The sequence below is a fragment of the Podarcis raffonei genome, chromosome 18, assembly GCF_027172205.1.
Source record: "Podarcis raffonei isolate rPodRaf1 chromosome 18, rPodRaf1.pri, whole genome shotgun sequence".
NCBI lineage: Eukaryota > Metazoa > Chordata > Lepidosauria > Squamata > Lacertidae > Podarcis > Podarcis raffonei.
The window spans coordinates 2,483,054-2,505,887 of record NC_070619.1 but is presented as its reverse complement, the minus strand read 5'-3'; the positions used below and the strand labels follow the sequence as shown (position 1 = coordinate 2,505,887).

Below are 22,834 nucleotides of genomic sequence, written 5' to 3'. Positions count from 1 at the left end.
CGAACAGAATCAAAACTCTAACAACGGGTTGCACATATATTGGAAATCCACCTAAACGATTCAGTTTCCTTAATTCAACAAATCTGATTATCTTCATCCAGTGGCGCTGGCTTTCCAAAGTCTGGTAGTCATCGACACCCCCAATGCAACCCCTCGCCTCGTAGCCCTCCCCACCAGCAATCCCAAGGTGTATACTTTTGATTTTAATGAAGATTCAGCTTTTAGTTGCGTTCAACCTTTAAGATAGAATGCACAAAGGGAAAGGTTTCATTTCTGGGTAAGGTTTCTGGGGGCCTGCATTTTGCAACCTTATGCTCTCTAGGCCATAAACAAGAAACTCTAACCTTGAAAGTGGCACAAATGGCCATTAAGGTTAGTCTGTCATGAGTGGGCACCAGTGCGTAAAAACAGCTACCCTTGAAAGTTCCTGGGAGATAGAAAAGGCAAGGGAAGTGAGGCAAGGACAGGCATGTCAACAGCCTGACAAGGCCTGTTTGCCAGGGAAAAGGGGAAAGAAGGGCAATATCCGAGACGAAATGGCCAGGGGTCTCAAGAAATATGAGGGTCTCAGAAAAAGATGTAGAAGCCTTTCCTTTTCTGCTTATAGGATAAGTTATGCCATATTTGCTTCTGTACAACGTGCTTGCTAAATTAATAGTTTGTAGTTAACGGAACATTTGCCAAGGAATTTAATGGAGTTTTTAGTAGATACCAAGTTACCTTGGAAGTTTGTCTCCTGCAACAAAAACCTGTCAATTAATTTGTGGCCTTGCTATCTGCAAAAAGCTTGGTCTTTTTTTTTGTATCCTATGTAAGACCAATAATCAGCCGAACGGTCGTGCTTGTGGAAGAATGGAACAGTACTGAGAATGGTAGGGAGTCGTTTTCCTGTGCCTGGTGCTCAAGGTTTGCAAACCAGCTTGGTCTGATTTATAGCTAAGAGGCCCCTGAGATCGACAGATTTATAGGTTTAGGGCAGGGTTACCAGATGTCCCCCGTTCCCAGGGACAGTCCCCAATTTGCAAATCTGTCCCTGGACAAATTCTGTCCCCGGATTGTCCCCAGATTTGCAAATCTGTCCCCGGGAAACGTGGCAGTGGCAGCCTCAGCAGCCCGGAGCCAGCCTGGTAGCACAGCTGGCTCTGGGTGCCTCTGCCAAAGGGGAACAGGGGACGTCCGGCGGTACAGATCTCTTGCCCTCTTCCCCCTTTGTTTTCACAGATCGGGGGAGGCCTGGGAGTTGCAGGCGGGCAGCCATTGCCCAGGAGGGGCACAAAGTGTGCGGTTTCTCTGCCATGCAAGGTGCAAAGCCCTTCTTTTGCACCCTGTGAAACATAAATGCGCAGAGTTTTTTAAAAACTGGGCAACGGCCAGCCGGCAGCGACTCCCAAGTTTCCCCCGATCAGCCAAAACAAAGGGGGGAAGAGGCTTGGGAGTCACGGGCGGGTGGTGTGCCGTTGCCATTTTTAAAAAACTCTGCGCATTTATGTTTCACAGGGTGCAAAAGAAGGGCTTTGCACCTTTATATAATATGCATGTGTGCTTGGGCCCAGGGTCTTTTGCTTCACCATCCCCACTACTGACTCCCTGTTGCTACTCAGCTTCAAAATAATAATAATAATAATGTCCCCGGATTCATTGAAAAAAAAATCTGGCAACCATAGTTTAGGGTTAGTTCCTAAACTGGGAGATTTAGCAGATGCTAGCTCGAGGGCTCTGTGTATGCTCTAGAGCCTCATGAATATTAAAAAACACACCCCTTGTCCTTAAACTGCTAATTTACATGAACATGGGTTGTTTGTAAAGGGAGGAGGCACATATCAGGAAGTAGATATGAAATGGGCGTTTAGGGAAGTCTGTTAGCTGCAAGTTCTCAGCGAATAGGAATTGTAAGGAGGGGGAGAGTGGGGGACGGAGAAGCTTTAAAGCATGGGGAGGCAACCTAAGACCCGGGGGCTGGATCCGGCCCAATCGTCTTCTAAATCCGGCCCACAGACAGTCCGGGAATCAGTGTATTTTTAAATGAGTAGAATGTGTGCTTTTATTTAAAATGCATCTCTGGGTTATTTGTGGGGCATAGGAATTTGTTCATTCCCCCCCAAAAAATATAGTCCGGCCCCCCAAAAGGTCTGAGGGACAGTGGACTGGCCCCCTGCTGAAAAAGTTTGCTGACCCCTGCTTTAAAGAGCAAGGGAAAAGTTTTTCCCCTTGCAGCAGTTTCTTTCTCTGTACAGTGGTGCCCCACAAGACGAATGCCCCGCAAGACGGAAAACCCGCTAGACGAAAGGGTTTTCCGTTTTGGAGGTGCTTCGCAAAACGAATTTCCTATGGGGTTGCTTCGCAAGACAAAAATGTCTTGCGAGTTCCTGCGGGGTTTTTTTTTCCTCCCCCCCCTTTTTCCCAAGCCGCTAAGCCGCTTATCAGCTGATCCGCTAAGCCACTGATCTGCTAAGCCGCTTATCAGCTGATCCATAAAGCCCGCTAAGCCGCTAATAGCGCTAATCCGCTAATGGGCTTGCTTCGCAAGACGAAGAGACTCGTGGAACGGATTCTTTTAGTCTTGTGAGGAACCACTGTACTGAAAGTGTTGCCCTCTGTTTTACTCAGCTGATTAAAAAGAGTATTTTTCCTGGATCTCCTGAGTCTGTTGGCTTTCATTGATCAAAGGCTGCCCTGGTCCAAATAGTGGACCCAACAGAACCACGCGTGTTTTACTTCTCACAACCGGTGACCTTTCCTGATTTATGCTGAAGGGTGTTTCTGTACCTCGCACAGTCACGCCCTTGAGCTGGAACTGCTTTCCCAGCCACAGAGATGTGGCATTCCTCGTCTCCTGCTGGAACGTCTCTCGGACGACCTCTTGGCTGGTGTTTGTCGCCGGGTCAAAGTAGCACTTGCAGTCGACCACGATGGAGCCGTGCCTGAGAATTGCAATGGGCAGAGGAAGAGTCAGGGGCAAGAGGACATCCCAGACAAAAACAAACCCAACCCCAAGAGGCAGGCAATCCCTCTGAACAACATGGTTAATTCAAAAAACCAGCCTGATCCCACAAGCTTCTCCTGATGTTCTTATCTGTGACTCCCATCTCCCATTAGGCCAACATGCAAAGGATGATGGGGGCTGGAGTCCCTCAACAGGCAAGGGATGATGGGAGTTGGAGTCCCTCAACAGGCAAGGGATGATGGGAGTTGGAGCCCCTCAACAGGCAAGGGATGATGGGAGCTGGAGCACCTCAACAGGCAAGGGATGATGGGAGTTGGAGCACCTCAACAGGCAAGGGATGATGGGAGTTGGAGCCCCTCAACATGCAAGGGATGATGGGAGTTGGAGCCCCTCAACAGGCAAGGGATGATGGGAGTTGGAGTCCCTCAACAGGCAAGGGATGATGGGAGTTGGAGCCCCTCAACATGCAAGGGATGATGGGAGTTGGAGCCCCTCAACATAAAGAAGTCCAAAGATTCCTTATCTCTGGCTTATCAGGAGCCAGAATCCAGTACCAAAAGAGTATTGCAATTAATTCAAGAATTTGGTCAAGTTGTGGGATTTAAGCTGAACAAGCTGAAAACTAAGGTGTTAGAGAAAAATTTAACAGTAATTGAGAAAGAGAGGTTTCAGAAGGAGACAGGATTAACATTGGTTAAGAAAGTGAAATATCTAGGGGTCCATATGACTGCTAAAAATGTGAATTTATTTAAAGATAACTATGAAAAATGTTGGATGGAAGTGAAAAAGGATTTAGAAATATGGTCAAAACTGAAGTTATCACTGTTGGGCCGAATTGCTGCGATAAAGATGAATGTATTGCCTAGGATGCTGTTTTTGTTTCAAACATTGCAAATTTTGGACAAGATGGACTGTTTCAAGAAATGGCAGAGAGATATTTCTAGATTTGTCTGGCAGGGCAAGAAACCTTGAATAAAATTTAAGGTTTTAACTGATGCTAAAGAAAGAGGTGGATTTGCCCTGCCAGACCTTAAACTCTATTATGAATCAGCCGCATTTTGCTGGCTGAAAGATTGGCTGCTTCTTGAAAACACGGACATTTTGGATTTAGAAGGTTTTAATAATGTTTTTGGATGGCATGCATACTTGTGGTATGACAAGGTTAAAGCACATAAAGCTTTTAAAAACCATACTGTCAGGAAAGCACTGTTTAATGTCTGGATGAGATATAAGGATTTGCTTGAAAGTAAAACACCAAGGTGGCTGTCGCCAATGGAGGCTAAGGCTCTGAAAAAACTCAATATGGAGGCCAAATGGCCGAAATATTGGGAAATTTTGGAACAAGAGGGAGATAAATTGAAATTGCAGAGCTTCGACAGTTTAAAAAATAAAGTATGAGACTGGCTTCACTATTATCAAATAAGGGAGGTTTACAATCTGGACAAGAAAATTGGTTTTCAGGTGGAAAAATCAAAATTGGAAACAGAATTGTTAGATCCCAAAACTAAGAATTTATCAAGAATGTATAACTTGCTGTTGAAATGGAATACACAAGATGAAATGGTTAAATCTGCTATGATTAAATGGGCACAAGATGTTGGACATGACATTATGATAGCTGACTGGGAAAAGTTATGGACCACAGGCTTGAAATTTACGGCATGTAATGCCTTAAGAGAGAATATTATGAAAATGATATATAGGTGGTACATGACACCAGTCAAGCTTGCAAAAATCTATCATTTGCCCGATAATAAATGTTGGAAATGTAAAGAAAATGAAGGTACATTCTTCCACCTTTGGTGGACGTGCCCAAGGATTAAGGCTTTCTGGGAGATGATCTATAATGAAATGAAAAAAGTACTTAAATATACCTTCCTGAAGAAACCAGAGGCCTTTCTCCTGGGCATGTGGTCGGCCAATTGGTGCAAAGGGAGGACAGAACTTTTTTTATGTACGCCACAACAGCAGCAAGAATACTCATCGCAAAGTACTGGAAGACACAAGATCTACCCACCCGGGAAGAATGGCAGACATGGAATTGGCTGAGATGACTGGCAGAATCCGGGACCAAGGAGAAGAGTCGGTGGAAGAAGAGTGGAAAAAATTTAAAGTATATCTTCAAAAATATTGTAAAATTAAGGATTGTTAGAAAGATGTTGGAAAAAGAAAATTATACGGCTTTGGTAGAAATGATATAAAGGATTAAGTAAAAATGAATTGACGAAAGAGTGAACGTAAAACTACAATATATTAAATCAAATTATTAAGATAAAAACAAGGTTGAAAGGATTTGCTGAAATAACAATTTGAATTAGAATACGAAAAGGGGAGGTGTGAGGAGGTCAAGGAAATAAGTAAAGGAAGAAAGTTATGTAAAGGTTTAATCTGTTTTTTCTTCTTCTCTTTTTAAAAAATGATTGTACTTTTTCTGTCTTTTTTACTTTTTTTCTTTTTTCTCTTTGTAATCTTCAAAATTCTGAATAAATATTATCTAAAAAAAACAAAAAAAAAAAAAACAAAGATTCCTTATCTCTGATTCAGGTAGATGTTTCAGGAGCCTGGACAACTGCTTACACTTTCCTTCCTATCGGTACTGACCTCAGTCCAGTTACTTTGCAAATGTTGAATCCGTTTCGGATGGCACTCCGGAGGAAGAGTTGATTTAACTGGAATGGGTGGAACAAACTAAAATTAGGAACTGCTGCGATTATTATTATTATTATTATTATTATTATTATTATTATTATTATTATTATTGCATTTGCATCCTCAGAGGAGGTGGCTAATAGGGTTTCCCTCCGCCTCGCTTAACCCTCACAAGAACCCTACCAGGTAGGTTGGGCTGGGAGTGAGCGACTGGCCCACAAGGGCACCCAGTGAGCATCATGGATTGGTGTGAATTCGAACCCTGGGCCTGAGGTCCTAACCCGACACTCTAACCACTGCACCACGCTGCCTCTGTGCATTGCAAAGCGTGAGGAAAACCACGCAGCCTCACTGTTTAACATAGAGGGTCTTTCCCAGCCCTACTTGGAGATGCTGTGGGGTTGAATCTGGGACGTTCCCCATACAAAGCAGACGCCCAAAATTGAGCTATGGGCCTCCTTTACAAATAATGGAATGTGCTTGTACTGTATAGGATTGCCATATTTCAAAAAGTGAAAATCCAGACACAAAGTTGGGCCTTTTTTGGGCAAAGCTGCTGAGTTTGTTGTTGTTGTTGTTGAGCTATTCTTAAGGAAATTCGACATGGGTTGCCATATGTATGGATGGTAAAATAGAAATGGGAAGCGATCTGCATTTTATCTGCACAGACTGCCATGAGGGTTTCAGAATTTGTGTCTGATCCAGCTGCTGTTCTTAGGGACAGCTTTACAAAGGGATTAGACAAAACACATTTCCTTAAACTACAGAATGGCAGAAGAAAGGTGCGAGGATGGTCAATTAAAAATTTAACACGTATAATAACACTAAATCAATTTATATTGCAATGCACGGAAGTCTATTACATTGCATATGTATATATATATATATATATATATATATATATATATATATTTATATATGTGTGTGTGTGTATAGCTTTCTTATACGCATCTTTGGTCCCCCCCCCACTTCTCCCCTCCCCCCCCCCCACATTCTATCACTTCATTTCTTTACTATTGAAATTATTTCAATATAAATATAACACATAGAAAACAAGGACACTGAAGGAGGTGTGTGAGACCCTTTCCTCAAGGCACTTATGCCCTCTAGCGTCTGGTGAGTCCCAGGGCACAAATCCTGACCTCGTGGGCGATGGCAGACTTCACGCGCTGGTATTCTGGAGACGACGGGTCCGTGTGGGTCAAGTTCTGGTTGATGACCGTGAAGCCGAGCTCATAGCCAACCCCTTCCTCCCCTCCTCTGAGGACTGGCGGGTATCCTGCAAGGAGTTGGAAGGAGCAGGTGATGAACAGGTGTGTAGGCAATGGCAGGACCTCCAGGTGTCCTTATTTCACAGAGACAGTCCTGGATTTACGGAAGCTGTCCCGGTTTCTCTCAGGACCTTCCTTTAAAGGCATGGTGTGAATGTAGTCACCCTCAGAGTGGGACTGAATTACCGTATTTTTCGCCCTATAGGACGCACCGGCCCATAGGACGCACCTAGATTTTGGGGGGGGGGATAAAGGGGAAAAAATTATTTCCCCCCCCCCCAGGCGCGGGGCTGGGGTGGGGGAAGCCCGAGCTTCCCCCTCCCCCAGCCCCCAGAATGCGACCCAGAGCCATGCCGAAGCTGCGTGCAGATTTGGCATCGCTCTGGGAGCTTGCGGGGCTGGGGGAAGAGGAAAGCCCGAGCTTCCCCCTCCCCCAGCCCCCAGAATGCGCTGTGTCTCTCCCGCTGTCCCCCAAGTTTGCGGGGCTGGCGACGGGGAGGAGCAGGCTTCTCCCCCCCCCGCCAGCCTTCTAACAAAGTCGGGGGACAGCGGGATGGCGGCGTTCTGCCTCCTCACTGTCCCCCGAGCTTGTGGGGCTGGCGGTGGGGCTCTCCTGAAGCCTGCATTCGCCCCATAGGACGCACACACATTTCCCCTTCATTTTTGGAGGGGAAAAAGTGCGTCCTATAGGGCAAAAAATACGGTAGGCCCTCCCCAATGGAAACGGTTTTTTGAATATTCACAAATAAATTGTAAACAGATATGAACATTGGCAGGATTATTGTATAAATAGTACTGTATAATGAATAAATGGGTCAATTAAGTTAATTTGGAATATGCAAAAAATATTAAAAAAAAACAAATTTAAGGAACCGCAGAAAGAGAGGGAAGGAAGTCAAGTTTTGAAATGTTAAAATGGTTGTAAAATTATTGAAATGTATAAAACGGAGAATCGGGTTTTTTTAAAAAAAGAATTAGGCCCTCCTTGTTCCACACCTTCCTTGGGTGTTTCAAACTCAGATCCGGCCTCTTGCTTGCCTGGACGAAGGCTAGAGAGGGCTGTGTGTGTGTGTGTAGAAACTAGCCTATTCTCTACAAAGCTTACATTTTATAGAATCGTAGTGTTGCAGGAATTTATGTATAGGTTGGGGGGGGGGTTGCCCCTCCAGCAGATATCATCCACATGCAGCCCACTACCACAACCAGCACCATCACTTTTGTGACTTTTGTGATTTGTCCCCACAAAACACTTCATCACAGTTTCTTCTTATCTATTCAAAGGGCCTTTGCTGCACGATACCAAATGTAAGAATTCACTGATAAATGCATCTATGTACTGGCTCACTGGGAAAACTTCAGAAATTCCTATAGACAGGCGAGCTCAGCTCCTCAGCAGCCCCTCTGCCTGAGGGATAATCCCTGGCATCCTGATACCTGAGTGCCAGACAGGTAGCCATTCCAGAAATAACAAACCCAGATGAAGACAAAAGGGTGTGATGAACTTGGCTGGGAAACAGGGAAATGTAAATATCTCTTTTGTTCCACTTGATGGGTGTTTGGTGGAGGGCAAGGAGAACCGTGGGGCAGGGTCCAGGATGCTCAGATTCCTGCCACCAGACCTCGCCTTTCATGATGTAACCATGATGCATTAGTGATGTAGTTTGGGGGGGGTGTAACATGGGGATTAGACGCTAATAAAAGTTTGGGTTCTCTTTTGTTTGGGGCTTCCATCTTGTTCCACCTGGTGGCAGGTGGGAGTCCTGTCGCGACAGTCTTCAGTAAAGACCAAGCCTACTGGCTGCTGTTTTGCTCTGGTATTCCTGGCTGGTGTCCTTTTTTTTTTGTCCAAGGGAGCCCTCGGATTTCTCCGTTAACAGTAGAGTTGGAAGGGACCCCTGGGGGTCATCTAGTCCAACCTGCTGCAAGGCAGGAATCTCAACTAAAGGAATCTCATTTACCACCCATTGCCCCGCCCACTTTTGCACCTGGTCCCGCCCACCCCTGGCATGCGGCCCTCGGAAGGTAACTCAGGCCCTCAGGGTGGGAAAGGAGCAAACCCACTGAGATGAATGGGCGCAATGATGAATGACTTAAGCCTGTCGATTTCCATGGGTCTTGGGTTCTTCCCATCCAGCCTCTGGCCCCCAACTGGCTTACCATTCACAGACAGGCTGTCCTTCTCCAGGCTGTAGTGGCCGAGCCTCGTGCCGTCCCTCGTCAGGTTGCTGATCTCCCGGTGAAGCCTCACGTGGTCAAAGGGGGCAGGGAGAAGATCTTCCCAGTAGCTGCAGACAGTGTCCACCGCCGCAGCATGCCTGGTTTGTGGAGCCCTAAGGAAAGCAAATGCGCATTATAGAATTATAAAACAGAGGGGGTCCTTCAGGGGTCATCTAGCCCAACCCCTGCAATGAAAGGGGGTCCTCTGCTCCAGAGCAGCAGAAACAAGCTTTCTCCATCTTCCCTGCGACAGCCCCTCAGATATTTGAAGATGGCTGTGAGTTTCCTCTTTTCCAGGCTAAACATACCCAGCTCCTTCAACCGTTCCTCATAAGGCTTGGTTTCCAGACCCTATCAATGGGGGGGGGGGTTGGGGCTCAAAATGGGTATATGGAACATCCACGCTCAACAGCAGTCTACCTCGGGAGGCCTGCCAGGGGAACTGGTTGGAACTGGAAGGCCTGGCTGTTGCCCACCCTCTTAGCTGCTCACCCCAGACTCTTACCAAAATCTCTCCACTCTGCAATATGCAAACGCCGGGCCAACGTGTGTCTTTTTGAGAAGAGGCTCCATCTGGAAGGGAGAAAGGAAAGAAAAATATTGGCAGAGGTCCGTCACCTGCAGATCAGTCGCTTTGAAAGCTTTGCCTGAAAGGCGGAATGATCTGCGGAGGGGGCACTGTGAACAGTGCCACCTCATGAGTGATCGCCAAAGAAGAAGATTCTGCATTTGTAAGAAATTGATCTTTCAGCACATGGTGGAACCTAAACTTTGGAACTCCCTGCCACTGGGCAGGAACCTTCCCTGTACTCTTTGCTGCACCTGCTAAAGATGTTTTTTTATTAGACTCAGACATTTAGAATGCTGATGTGTTTTTAGGTTGTTGCTGGTTTTGTTTGTTGTTATTTTTCTGAATGTTTTACAGTGGTACCTCGGGTTACATATGCTTCAGGTTACATACGCTTCAGGTTGCAGACTCCGCTAACCCAGAAATAGTACCTCAGGTTAAGAACTTTGCTTCAGGATGAGAACAGAAATTGCGCGGCGGCAGCGGGAGGCCCCATTAGCTAAAGTGGTGCTTCAGGTTAAGAACAGTTTCAGGTTAAGAACAGACCTCCGGAACGAATTAGGTACTTAACCCGAGGTACCACTGTAATTGTTTTTACTATTACTGTTTTATTCTTTTTGTAAAGCGCTTTGAAGTTTCCTATGATCAAGCGGTGTACCGATTTTTGCAAAATAAATAAATGCACACAAGAGATAGGAAGGGGATAATAAAGGTTTCTCAAGAGGGAAGAGGCATCAAGAGTTGGCCCAGGGAGGCATTTTCCAAGGACCCACAACTAACAGTGGGGTCCAGTGGCAAGAGCCCCTTTTAGCAACCCAGGCCCATATGCTTATTTATTTTATTTTAAAATCTATGCACTGCTTGATTGCACAAAAGCAAAACAACGGTCTCAAAGCTGATTACAAAAAAGGGTAAAGCAATAAAAATATACATAAGAAAAAGGAACAGCCATAATTTAAGACTTTCAAGAAATTAAAATAACAATAGGATAAAAATAGATAACTCAGAATGAAATTCTGGAACCAAAGTGCTTTTTTGTGTGCAGTTTTAAAACTAGCTCAATGTGAACTAGCCAGATGTTTAGCTGAGAATCAATCACAGTCAGCCCATCAATTGGACTTTAGAGCCATCTTGCCCCAAAATGGCAACTAGACATTCCGTTTTGGCAACTACAACCTTGGTTTAAGGAACCATTTGGCATCTAGCTTATACATCGGAGTTTCTAGCACTGGAGGCAGTCTTCAAGGGCAAGCCCCACATCTAATGCAGGGCAGTAGTCTAACCAGGAAGTCTCCAGGACTGGGCAAATTGTGCTGCAGGTGGTGCACACAAGTGGGGGACATGAAACGTACATAGAAGTTCAGGGCTTTCTCCGTAGCGTTGAACTTGCGAGAACCAGGGGTCCCCAAGTCATTCATGTAGGGGAGGCTGGACAAGGTGTAGTTGACTGTGAAATTCCGCAAAGTTGGCATCTTGTCAGGGGTCACGGCGGGGAGATCTGGAAGGAGGAGAAACAATGTGAATTTCAAGGTGGGAGTTGTTTCGATCAGAGAGTTTTCCGTTCGCATGGTGGCACTTCGGAATACTTACACGGAACGCTACGCAGGTCGCTGTAACCTGGAAAGGAAAGACAGTAAAGAAACTAAGTTTTCTGCACAAGAAGCAAGATCCCCCTGTGTTAAAATAAAATAAAATAAAGGCCTCCAAGCAGAGGCTGCTTTGTCACTAACTGCAGATGAGCTCGTGCCTCCATGTAGAATTGTGCATTTCCCCCACAAAATTAATAGTTAATATTAATATCCTTTATATCTGGATGGTGCAGTAAGAAATCACCCTCTGCGTGTTCCCAAAAAACAGCCTCCTCTATTCAAACTGCATTACCCAGCCTCCTCTATTCAAAGGTCCCCGTGAAATATATCCATCTATATAGTCTATAGAATATAGAATATATGGGGGGGGGGATCTTGCATCAAGTGAGTTTGCACGCTTTCCTGCTGTCGGATGAGGGAAATTATGGACTCCTGGGGGTTCATTTGCCTCGGCTGCCAAATGGGTGGCTCAGCTGGGATGGCCTTTTGTTATGCTTAGGGCTTATAGCTAAACGAATAAAATTGCTACTCTTGCCCCTTCATGAGGACTAGAGCCATGCTATCTAAAAAAAACCCCAAAGATGTATTCAGGGTCCGTCTTGAAGCCTGCTGACTGGGGAAGTTTACTGTGTGTGAAGCCAGGTGTTCTCTCTCTGCTGGCCCAGAAGACTCCTCACCTGGAGTCACCTGCCTGGAGCTGGTTGGTAGCTAATGGATTGAGGTTGAATCCTGACAAGACAGAAGTACTGTTCTGGGGGGGGGGGTACAAGAGGTTCGGCAGGTGTGGGGGACTCCCTGGTCCTCTATGGGGTGACTGTGACCCTAAAGGACCAGGTGTGCAGCCTGGGGGTCATTTTGGACTCACAGCTGTCCATGGAGGCACAGGTCAATTCTGTGTCCAAGGCTCCATCTGAGACCCTCCCTGCCTGCGCCCTGTCTCGCTAGGGTGGTCCATGCTCTGGTTATCTCCTGCTTAGACTACTGCAATGCGCTCTCCGTGGGGCTACCTTTGAAGGTGACCCGGAAACTACAACTAATCCAGAATGCGGCAGCTAGACCGGTGACTGGGAACGGCCGCTGAGACCACATTAACACCAGTCCTGAAAGACCTACTTTGGCTCCCAGTACGTTTCTGAGCACAATTCAAAGTGTTGGCACTGACCTTGAAAGCCCTAAATGGCCTCAGTCCAGTATACCTGAAGGAGCGCCTCCACCCCTATCGTTCAGCCCGGACACTAAGGTCCAGCTCTGAGGGCCTTCTGGCGGTTCCTTCATTGTAAGGAGTGAGGTTATGTGGAACCAGGCAGAGGGCCTTCTTGGTGGTGGCGCCCTCCCTGTGGAACGCCCTCCCATCAGATGTCAAGGAAATAAAAAAACTATATAACTTTTAGAAGACATCTGAAGGCAGCTCTGTGGAGTTTTTAATGTTTGATGCTTCATTGTGTTTTTATATCTGTTGAAAGCCTCCCAGAGTGGCAGGCTATAAATATTATTATTATTATTATTATTATTATTATTATTATTATTATTATTAAAAATGCACCATTGACGTAGAGGCTGTCCTTGTCTAGAGTATAGGGCCCCATCTTTTTGAAGCCATTGGTCATATTTATCAGCTCCCGGTACACCTTCACTCGGTCGAATGGTGGCGCCGTCGCATCTCGCTGGTAGCTGCAGACTGTGTCCACCGCAGTTGCCGTCCCACCATCCGAAGACCTGCAAGATCGAAGGCGCGATGGTCAGTCCCTAAGCAGGCAGGGGTTGAGCACTTTTCCGGCCCAGGGGCTGCATTGCAGGGGCCGCATGCCAGAGGCAGAAATGGGCGGGGCAATCGTTGTACCTCTGGCCAGCCGCTACCCACAGTCACAGAATCCTCTCCAGGCAAGTAAAGGGCAAGATCAGCAGTCCAGGGCATATCTCTAGCCTGGTGAAAATCAGTCAGCTGGGGAGTGAAGTGAGGGGTGTGGCCTGGGAGAGGGGGTGTGGCCTGGGAGAGGGGGTGTGGCCTAGGGAGAGGGTGTGTGGCCTAGGGAGAGTTGCCAAGGGCCAGATAGCAAAAGATCTAGAGGGCCAGGCCTGTGGTTCTCAAATCCTACCGTTGATTACTTTATATTCTTTTTCCTTTTCCTTTGTTTCATTTTGGTGCACCACCCTTTACTCTGACTGAACAGGAATTTCTCTTCCTGCGTCACATGGGATTGGGCTAGATGACCCTTGGGGTCCCTTCCAACTCTACAATTATTGTTTTCCCCCAGTTTATCTTTAGTAATTTGTATTGCTTTTCAAAAAAAATTAACAAATTAATCTGAATTAAATATTTAAAATTTGCTTTCCCACCCTTCCTTCACGTGTGCCTTGTTCTTCCTATCTTGCTGCATTATAAAACATATTTTAATCTACTTGTCTCTTTATTATTTAAAACAATTTATCATTTTAACATTATTATTTTTTAAGTCTTCATAGCATCATTTTCCATTGTGTATATTTCAATCCCTGCCCTTCCTTTTATCAACATATATATGTGTGTGTTTTATTATCATCTCTATTGTTTTTCTCCTCTGTTTCCTTTCTTCCTTTGTCTTCCTCTCTTTTCTTTTGCTGTTTCTCTCTTTTTTTATGATTTCATCTGTTCTAGATGTACTTTTTACTGTATTGCAAAAACTTTAATAAACATTTCGGAAAAACAGCAACAATAACAACCCTATAACATATTTTCCAAGAAAACCAACAGAATTACTCTTTGCTTTGCTAAACCAACTCAACAATTCTATGATCCTTGGCTAAAAGTTGCGGGACATTGGTGTTGAAATTCACTGGAATGGAAATACTGGTTTACGGCAACATGCGGGTTCAAATCAATAATAGCCACATGGAAGATTCCGGAATGTTGAGACGTCTTACCGTAAAGTCGTAACGTTGCATCCGGAATAGGTGTCTCCAATGCTACTTTTCCTCAACATTTGGCCCAGCTAAAGGCAGAAAAGAATCTCATATTAGCCCGACTCTGGAGAAGGAATTATTAAATTCTGACTCTGGGTTGTCTGGCATCTAGACTGGCCCTTTGGTCCAGGTTTAGGAAAGACTGCATCACACGTTTATTGGGGCATAAGTCCCGTTGAATAGAGTAGAATCTACTTTTTACTCAGGAGGTGGTGGACTGGATGGCCCTCTGTCAAGGATGCTTGAGCTGAGATTCCTGCATTACAGGGGGTTGGACTGGATGACCCTTGGGTCCCTTCCAACTCTACGATTCTATGAATCTATGATTCTATGACTAAACCAACTGTACAGTGGTACCTCTGGTTGCGAACGGGATCTGTTCTGGAGGCCCATTCGCAACATGAAAAGAACGCAACCCGCAGGGGCATGTCTGTGCATGCGCGTGGTGTCATTTTGCGCTTCTGCACATGCACAAGTGGCGAAACCCGGAAGTAACCCTTTCCGGTACTTCCGTGTCGCCGCGGGACGTAACCTGAAGCGGACGTAACCTGAAGCGGACGTAACATGAGGTATGGCTGTACATTATGTTGGGCCAGTGACCTTAGGGCCTGGCCTACTTCACAAGGTTGTTGTGAGGGGCGATTAGGGGATGGTGACCTTGAGTTCATTGGAGGTGTGAAGGCTGATTGCCGAAGAATGGATGCTTTTGAATTCTGTTGCTGGAGGAGACTCTTGAGAGTCCCATGGACTGCAAGAAGATCAAACCTCTCCATTCTGAAGGAAATCAGCCCTGAGTGCTCACTGGAAGGACAGATCCTGACGCTGAGGCTCCGATACTTTGGCCACCTCATGAGAAGAGAAGACTCCCTGGCAAAGACCCTGATGTTGGGAAAGATGAGGGCACAAGGAGAAGGGGACGACAGAGGATGAGATGGTGGGACAGTCTTATAGAAGCTACCAACATGAGTTTGACCAAACTGCGGGAGGCAGTGGAAGACAGGAGGGCCTGGCATGCTCTGGTCCAGGGGGTCACCAAGAGGCAGACACGACTAAACAACAACAATTATTGTTGTTGAGAGATAATAAATTAACAGTAACAATAATAGAGTGATGATTATTATGAGTAGATTAATGGTAATAGTACAGTGGTACCTCGGGTTACGAACACTTCAAGATATGTTTTTTCACGTTACGAACGATTTTAACCTGGAAGGTCAGATCGTATAAATATTTCGCCTTTTACTGCCAGGCCTCTCTGAGGCCTCCACAAGAGCCCCGAGCCAAGCCTCAACGTTCACAGGATGCCCAGCAGGTCGCATCCCAGCCCCAAAGTTAGGTAAGGAACACTTACCTAGAGAAGACCAAGAGCAGTGAAGCTGTTAAGAAACAAAGGCGAGCCTGGGCCAAAAAGCCCTTGACCAACCCTTGACCCACCCCCAGCTGTAGCAAGATGGGGGCACCTGGCCAGGTAAGCCCACCTACCCTGTGGTGGGGGGAGTGGAATTTTTTGGGATTCTGCAAGGGACTTTTCTCATCTAGACCTACTAATATCCTGTGCCCATGAAGTGCAGGGATACTGAGACTCACCAAAGTGGTCACAACTCTCTGTGTGGAAGTGAAAGCTTTCGAACTTGGATCCCCCATCTCCGCCTTGTATCTGAGGTTGGTCAGAGTGAAGTTGGTCGTGAAGCGTTCACTGGCTGGAGGGTGGGGAGAAGTTGGGACAACGCCTGCATAACAGAGAAGAAGAAGCCATTATTGACATAGATGTCTGTCTCCTCAAGAATATTGCTGTCTCCAAGAGCGGAGCTGAAACAGTTTTTTCATGTTGCACCATCATGATTATCACCATCCCTGAAATGCCATAAGCCTGAGACGTGTGTCTGGAGGTCTCGCTGAGGGGGTCTAATAATAATAATAATAATAATAATAATAATAATAATAATAATAATACCCCACCCTTCCTGGTTCAAAAACTGGGCTCAGGGCGGCTAGCGGCTAACAACAAATTTAAAACACTTAATTGTAAAAGCAGCATAAAATACAGTATAAAAACATAAATAACAATAAAATTCAGAAATCAATTTAGGGTAAATCCATCCAATAAGCATTAGATAGTCACCAGGGCTAGCTGGTTGAATTGGTCCTACTTGGGCCAGTGAGGAGACCAGGGGAGAATTAGCTGTGGGATCCCAGAGCGGGGAATCTTCATAAAAGGGGAGAGGGAGGGAAGGAAGGAATGGGAATAAAAGATCAGGCTAAGTTCAAATTGAAGGCCAGGTGGAATAGCTCTGTCTTACAGGCCCTGCGGGAGGAAGTTAAATCCTGCAGGGCCCTGGTCTCCTGGGACAGAGCGTTCCACCAGGTCGGAGCCATCACTGAGAAGGCCCTGGCCCTGGTGGAGGATAGTCTGACTTCCTTAGGGCCCGGGACCTCTAAACTATGATTATTCATGAACCTTAAGGTCCTCTGTGGGGCAGACCAGGAGAGGCGGTCCCGTAAATTCCAAAGGAAAGCAGAGCAAGATGCTTGGCACTCGCTTGACTGAAGGAGTTGCTGGAAGCAGGCTGACAAGGCACCATCCAACAGCCTTAGGGACTCCACTCTGGATTTGTGCAGGGCCCCCCAGATGTCCCACAAGCCAGCAGGTAAGGTCACAAGCAGTGGCGTAGTGTGAGGAAGGGTCACAGGGGTGGCTGGCTGCCCCGAGGCCGAGGTACGTGGCAAAGCAGAAGCGAAGATGTTATACCAACAACTGACAGACCCTATGCAGTGGCGTAGCATGGGGGCCCCCAGAGGCGGTTGCCCCGGGCGCAAAATTGTTAGGGGCGCAAAATTTCAACACCTGGTGCTGCCTCAATACAGCTGCACACTTTTGTCATTGGGCTTCACTGAAAACGGTTTCTCCATGTAAATCAGGAAGTGACCTCTCCATACTTTTCTTACGTCTGTGGCTGAGGTCGCTTGGGTGATCATAGAATAGAATCATAGAGTTGGAAGAGACCACAAGGGCCATCGAGTCCAACCCCCTGCCAAGCAGGAAACACCATCAGAGCACTCCTGACATATGGTTGTCAAGCCTCTGCTTAAAGACCTCCAAAGAAGGAGACTCCACCACACTCCTTGGCAGCAAATTCCACTGTCAAACAGCTCTTACTGTCAGGAAGTTCTTCCTAATGTTTAGGTGGAATCTTCTTTCCTGCAGTTTGGATCCATTGCTCCGTGTCCGCTTCTCTGGAGCAGCAGAAAACAACCTTTCTCGATGACTTCCGGGTTGGCGCCATCGTCTAATGGCGGATTCCCTCCGAGCTCCGGAGAGAATCGGCTCAACAGGGGTCGGGTTCTGCCGCGGCGGTGACGCGGGGACCCTCAGAAACCACAGGCGCTGAAGCCTGTGGACTTGGTGACTCGGCGGGCACCATTTGCGCCCCCCCGACCCGCAAAGGAGCCTTTTTAAAGGCTCTGGAACGGGGGACGGAGAGCGGCGTGGTGCTGTGAGTTCGACTGCTTCCCCTGCTGAGTGAAGCCGCATGCCATGGACGGAGAGCGCTAACTTCTTCCTTTGAACATTCGGATTAAAAGTAACGACCCGTGAGTAACACGGTAATTGGACTTAAAAGGGAAATTTTATCTTTGGGAATTAGGCACGAACGGGCAAGGTGTTAAAAGGAAGTCCGCCTACCCGCCTTGTAAACATCGTAAAGCAAGGATTTTATTACTAAGGTTGTGAGAATACCTTTCTCCTTTGTGGAGAAAAGCAATTAACTTTACGTTGGGGCAATTTAAGTGATTGTGCTGGAGGATAAGAGCTAACATTGAGAACGGAATTCACCCCTCCCCCAAGACCCGGGAGCGATTGGTGAGAGAGCCTGCGGAAGAGGTATAAAGACTTTGACAGCTGTCAAACTAGCTGTCAAAGTTGGAAGAAAAGGGAAACTCTGTTTTTGCTGACTTTGCTGGTTATATTCGCTACAATTTGGCAACAAATTGTTAAAATAAAGAAGGAAAGGTTAACTTGGCTTTTGGGTGGGAATTGGAAGACATTAAGTAACTAGAATCCCTCTAGAGGGGGTTCAGGACATTACAAAAATGGCTGTAAGTGGAAAAATACTGGCTGAACTGGAAAAGACCTTCTCGCTCCTGGGAAAACTGCAGGAACAGATGGATGTTTTGACTGTGAATGTTACAATAATGAAGGGAACAGTAAATAAAGTTGCTGAGCCTGGAAGAGATATGATTCAAGTTCCTGCAGATGAACAGGGAAGTGTTGTTATTGATCTAAAAATCCTTACAGCCAAACAAGAAAAGGAATTTGAGTCATCTGAGGATGTGTTTAAAGAGGAACATGAGGATCTGAAGGAAAAAGATGGAGGTGCTGTGATGTCGCAGATGATCAAAGAGAGCCAGAGGCCTGTTAAGTTGGACACAAAGGAAAATAAGAACAGGATGATGAAAATTTGGTTTGAAGTGAAGAATGGAAATTGGAGAGATCTCCTCATATGGAGATCTGAAGACATATGGAATACAAATTTGGCTAATGTGGAATTTGGAGCCTTTGGGACATTTGGATTTATGAGAAGTAAGAAACAAGATCTTGGCTCCATTGTTAAATATGGAGGTCTGGCTGGAAGAAATATGGACCTTATTGGAACAGAGCCTCTTCGAGATTCGGAATTTAAAATAAAGGACTATCAAAAAAACCGGCAGAGAGAAATTGAGAGAGAGTTAAGTGCCTCGGACGTGAGGTCGCCAGGCTGATTGCAGATGGACTGATGGACTTTGGTTGGGGTTCGAAACCGGGAAAGGGGGTGGTAGGGCTTCAGGAATCCAAAGGGTGTACAAATATATTTTGTTTTAATTAAGTTGGTTTTGCCACTAACATAAAAATGGGGATTTTGGGGAAGGGATCTGGGGCCGACCTTAGAAAAAGATTGTTAAGAATAAGTGTTGATGTATAAAGATTGAAGTTTTTAAGTTAAATTGGGTTAATTAAATTGATGGGGCGAATTTAGGAAAAGTATTTTAAGAATAAGTTCTGAAATATAAAGATTGAGGTTTATAAGTTAAAATTGGTTAATTAAAATGAATCAGAGAAAACAAGGTAAAGTGTGGGGACAAAAATTTGCTGAGCTAAAAATTGGAATTGGAATACAAGAAGGGCAGGTGTGGGGAAGTCAAGGAATTTGGACATGGAAAGCAAGTAATGTAAACTTTTTCAATTGTTGCTTTTTCCTTTTCTTTCTTCTCTCTTTTTTCTTTTTTGTCTTTCTTTTTTATTTTTTTAAAATTTCAATAAATATATTTTTTTTAAAAAGAAAACAACCTTTCTCCCTCCTCTTATGTGACATCCTTTTATATATTTGAACATGGCTATCATATCACCCCTTAACCTCCTCTTCTCCAGGCTAAACATGCCCAGCTCCCTTAGCCGTTCCTCATAAGGCATCGTTTCCAGGCCTTTGACCATTCTGGTTGCCCTCCTCTGGACACGTTCCAGTTTGTCAGTGTCCTTCTTGAACTGTGGTGCCCAGAACTGGACACAGTACTCCAGGTGATGCTTGAATGCCCTGGGCACTGGCAACCCACGCTACGCCACTGGCCACAAGGGCTGGAATTTTGCTTTATTTTAAAGGAAAGCACAGGGTTCAATCTCAAGCATCTCCAGGGCAGGTCTGGGAAAGGCCCTTGCGTCTGAAACGCTGGGAAGCTGATGCTAGGGCATTTTTCTACGTTCGGCTGGGATGTGGTTGAGGTGTCGCAGTTCTGTGAATAGCACACTTACTGGGTTGACGAGATGGTTCATGATAACCTGTTGAAGAAGGGAAGACTTGTTAGAAGGTGGCAGAGAGCACATTGTTTGGGGAATGTCCCACCCAGGCTAAAGAAATCAGGATGGAGAACAATGTTCTAACACATGTAACCATACACTGCCAGAGTAAGCAACTATTTTGGAACATGTTGAAATATTGCTTTGTAATATTGCATTTATATTTGAGGAAGTAAGTCTCTGCGCTTATGGCATATCAATCATTGCAGAAATATTCTGGCCTCTGTGTCATGTTCGGAGGACTCTCTGGCTCTCAGGAGAGCAGAGATCTCTGCCCCGGGCATTTGGAATAAAGAGAAACTTCAGCTGAGAAACAAGAGTTGTCCTGTGGTTTGATTTCCACAAGAACACCTCCACATGCTTCAACCATAACAGCATGCTTCCGCTCCTCACCATTCACGAGGAGGCTGTCCCGGTCCAGGTCGTAGGGCCCCATCTTGGTGAAGTCCTTTGTCTTGTTGGCAATCTCCCGATACATCTGCATCCGGTCAAAAGGGGATGCCATCAAGTCTCTCTGGTAGCTGCAGACACTGTCCACGCCAGTGTTCTTCCCGTCATCTATGGATCTGGAAATGGAAAGGTTAAAAACTTTAAAACTCTTCCTAAGTGGGACCTCTTCCTCCTCCTTCCAGTTCAACACTTTTGGCCCTAAATTAGATGTCCCAGGAAAGGACCAGTGGTGCTGGTAAGGAGCAGGTACTTTGCTGGAGTGGCACCTCCAAGAGGACAAGGCAGGTCAGACGTTTCAGCACCATGGAAAGCTCCATGTGAGCCGCTTGCCCTGCCAGAGATTAAGATGCGTATTGAGGTTTTTAATACAAGGACTGCATTCACAATCAAGCTTTGTGATGTATTTGTTATTTTGCATCTCTTACTTGCCTGATAAAATTTCAAAGACCACCTTTAAAATAATAATAAAAAAGCACCCTTCCTGCATCCATACCTGAACTCCGAAACCTTGCATCCCATGAGCGCAGGTCCAACGCTGCTTGTCCGCACTGCTCGACCCATCTAGGCAGAAAGGAAGGTGCTGTCATTTATTTATTCCTGCCCTTAAAAAGCAGAAGGTGTGCTCTTGGGCCGGGGGGGGGGGGGCTTACCAGTGCTGACAGCGCCTTCTCCGTCGCGTTGAACACCTTCGACTGGGGAGTGCCCATCTCCGGCTTGTAGATGAGGTTCGTCACGGTGTAGTTCACCGTAAAGTGATCCACTGCTGCCGTTGGAGGCCGAGGAGTGGTGAGCGAGGCAGCTGTAAGGGATATAATCTGTGAGATCACAGCCTTGCCCCATGTATGCCCCCCCCCCCTGACCTCACCATTCTGCATTACCGGCACATAATACCCAATCTACACTTGGAAGAAATTAATCTTTGAGTGTAGCAGAAACTACCCTTTGGAACTCTCTGCCTCTTGACAACAGGCGGACGCCTTTCCTGTACTCTTTCTGGCTCCAGCCAAAAACATTTTTTGTTTACGCAAGCCTATCCAGACTTGATCCTCCAGATGTTGCGGGACTACCACTCCCATCATCCCTGACCGTTGGCCATACTGGCTGAAGATGATGAGGTTTGGAGTTCAACAGGAGGTAGTCACAGCCTCACTATCCTGTCCTACTGCCTCAGACATCTCCGAACAGTGCGCTGGCCTTCTCTTCTCCAGACCTTCCCACCAGAAGGGGGTCACCCAAGGGGTCTGAGCTCTCTGGGTCTGGTTCATTGGGTCCTGGAACTGCTGCCCTCCCTTTAAAAAACTTAAATCAGCACCCTCTTTTGCTTATATGGCTATGGGACATAATGCAAAATGCAGGGGTGGTGAGGGGTCTGCCCGCATTGTGGGTGCCCTGCGCATGCGCATGACCTCATGAGCATCACACACATGATGACTGGCCCTGTTGGGCCTTGGCGTGCCGTGTGTTGTCACGCACACACCGTGTTGGGTCGCCTGGCTGGGCACTCGCAGTGATAGTTTTGTGCGTGCCTTGGCAGCCAGGGCCCCCCAGAAATGTCTCCTATGACCTGAGTCACTTGATTAGTCACACTGAAACGATGCACACTCATACACACGTGGCTTCAATTCCAGGCTTTGTTTCCTGCTCTCTCCCAGTTTTTAATTATTTCTGATCCGGCTTCTCAGCGCTGAAATTGGCTATCCATCTAACTGATAGGTCAGAGGTTGCCATGCTTTTTCTTTTTCCCCCTTTTTTTCTTTTTTCCAGCGCAACATCTAACTCATTTTATAGATTTTTTTAACACATCAGTTCCAACAGTCATACAACATATCTTCTTATCTTATACAATATTTTAGACTTCCGTCAACACCTCTGATGATTTTCCGTTCTTTATCACTTATTCTGCATTTCTAAATTTCTATATTACATTTAATTGTCCTTAACTAATAATTCTTTTCATAGTCTTTCTTGTAATATTTCAAATAATCCACATTACAAAACCTCTTGCAGTCCTACAAGCGTAATCTGTTCATCACAATTACTTTTCAAATAGTTCATCTATTTACTCCAGTCTTCTAAGAATCGCTGGTCTTGCAGGTTTCGAATCTTTCCTGTTAATTTATCCAATTCTGCATAGTGGTTGCCACGCTTTTTCAGAGCAGCTTCCTGGCAGTTCCAAAAACTCATCCCCAGTGCCCCTACTCTGCTCTCTCTATATATTTTTTTACAGCATTGTTCAGCACAAGATGAATTAATTAAGTCAACAATGATGCAATGGGTTTGAATAAAAACACTGTGGAGGGCAGGGTGGGAAATCAATCCATGAAACAAAGCTGCTATGTAATTATCTAACCTGAAGATAATTTGAGAAATTTTGGAAAC

General features: G+C 45.9%; 1 protein-coding gene across 2 annotated transcripts in view; it reads right to left on the bottom strand.

The window, feature by feature from the left end:
* Positions 1-22,834, bottom strand: part of LOC128405799 (mucin-16-like) — a 52,063-nt gene that overhangs the window by 6,566 nt on the left and 22,663 nt on the right. For both annotated transcript variants that reach the window (XM_053372758.1, XM_053372759.1), the window contains 14 exons: positions 21,106-21,254; positions 20,949-21,016; positions 20,399-20,571; positions 19,961-19,987; positions 15,766-15,908; positions 14,140-14,207; positions 12,782-12,954; positions 11,240-11,266; positions 11,002-11,147; positions 9,587-9,654; positions 9,022-9,194; positions 6,736-6,872; positions 5,546-5,613; positions 2,767-2,921 (listed from right to left, as the gene is read on the bottom strand). In XM_053372758.1, the coding sequence (XP_053228733.1) occupies positions 2,767-2,921; positions 5,546-5,613; positions 6,736-6,872; positions 9,022-9,194; positions 9,587-9,654; positions 11,002-11,147; positions 11,240-11,266; positions 12,782-12,954; positions 14,140-14,207; positions 15,766-15,908; positions 19,961-19,987; positions 20,399-20,571; positions 20,949-21,016; positions 21,106-21,254 (1,575 nt within the window). The remainder of the gene's footprint in view (positions 1-2,766; positions 2,922-5,545; positions 5,614-6,735; positions 6,873-9,021; positions 9,195-9,586; positions 9,655-11,001; positions 11,148-11,239; positions 11,267-12,781; positions 12,955-14,139; positions 14,208-15,765; positions 15,909-19,960; positions 19,988-20,398; positions 20,572-20,948; positions 21,017-21,105; positions 21,255-22,834) is intronic.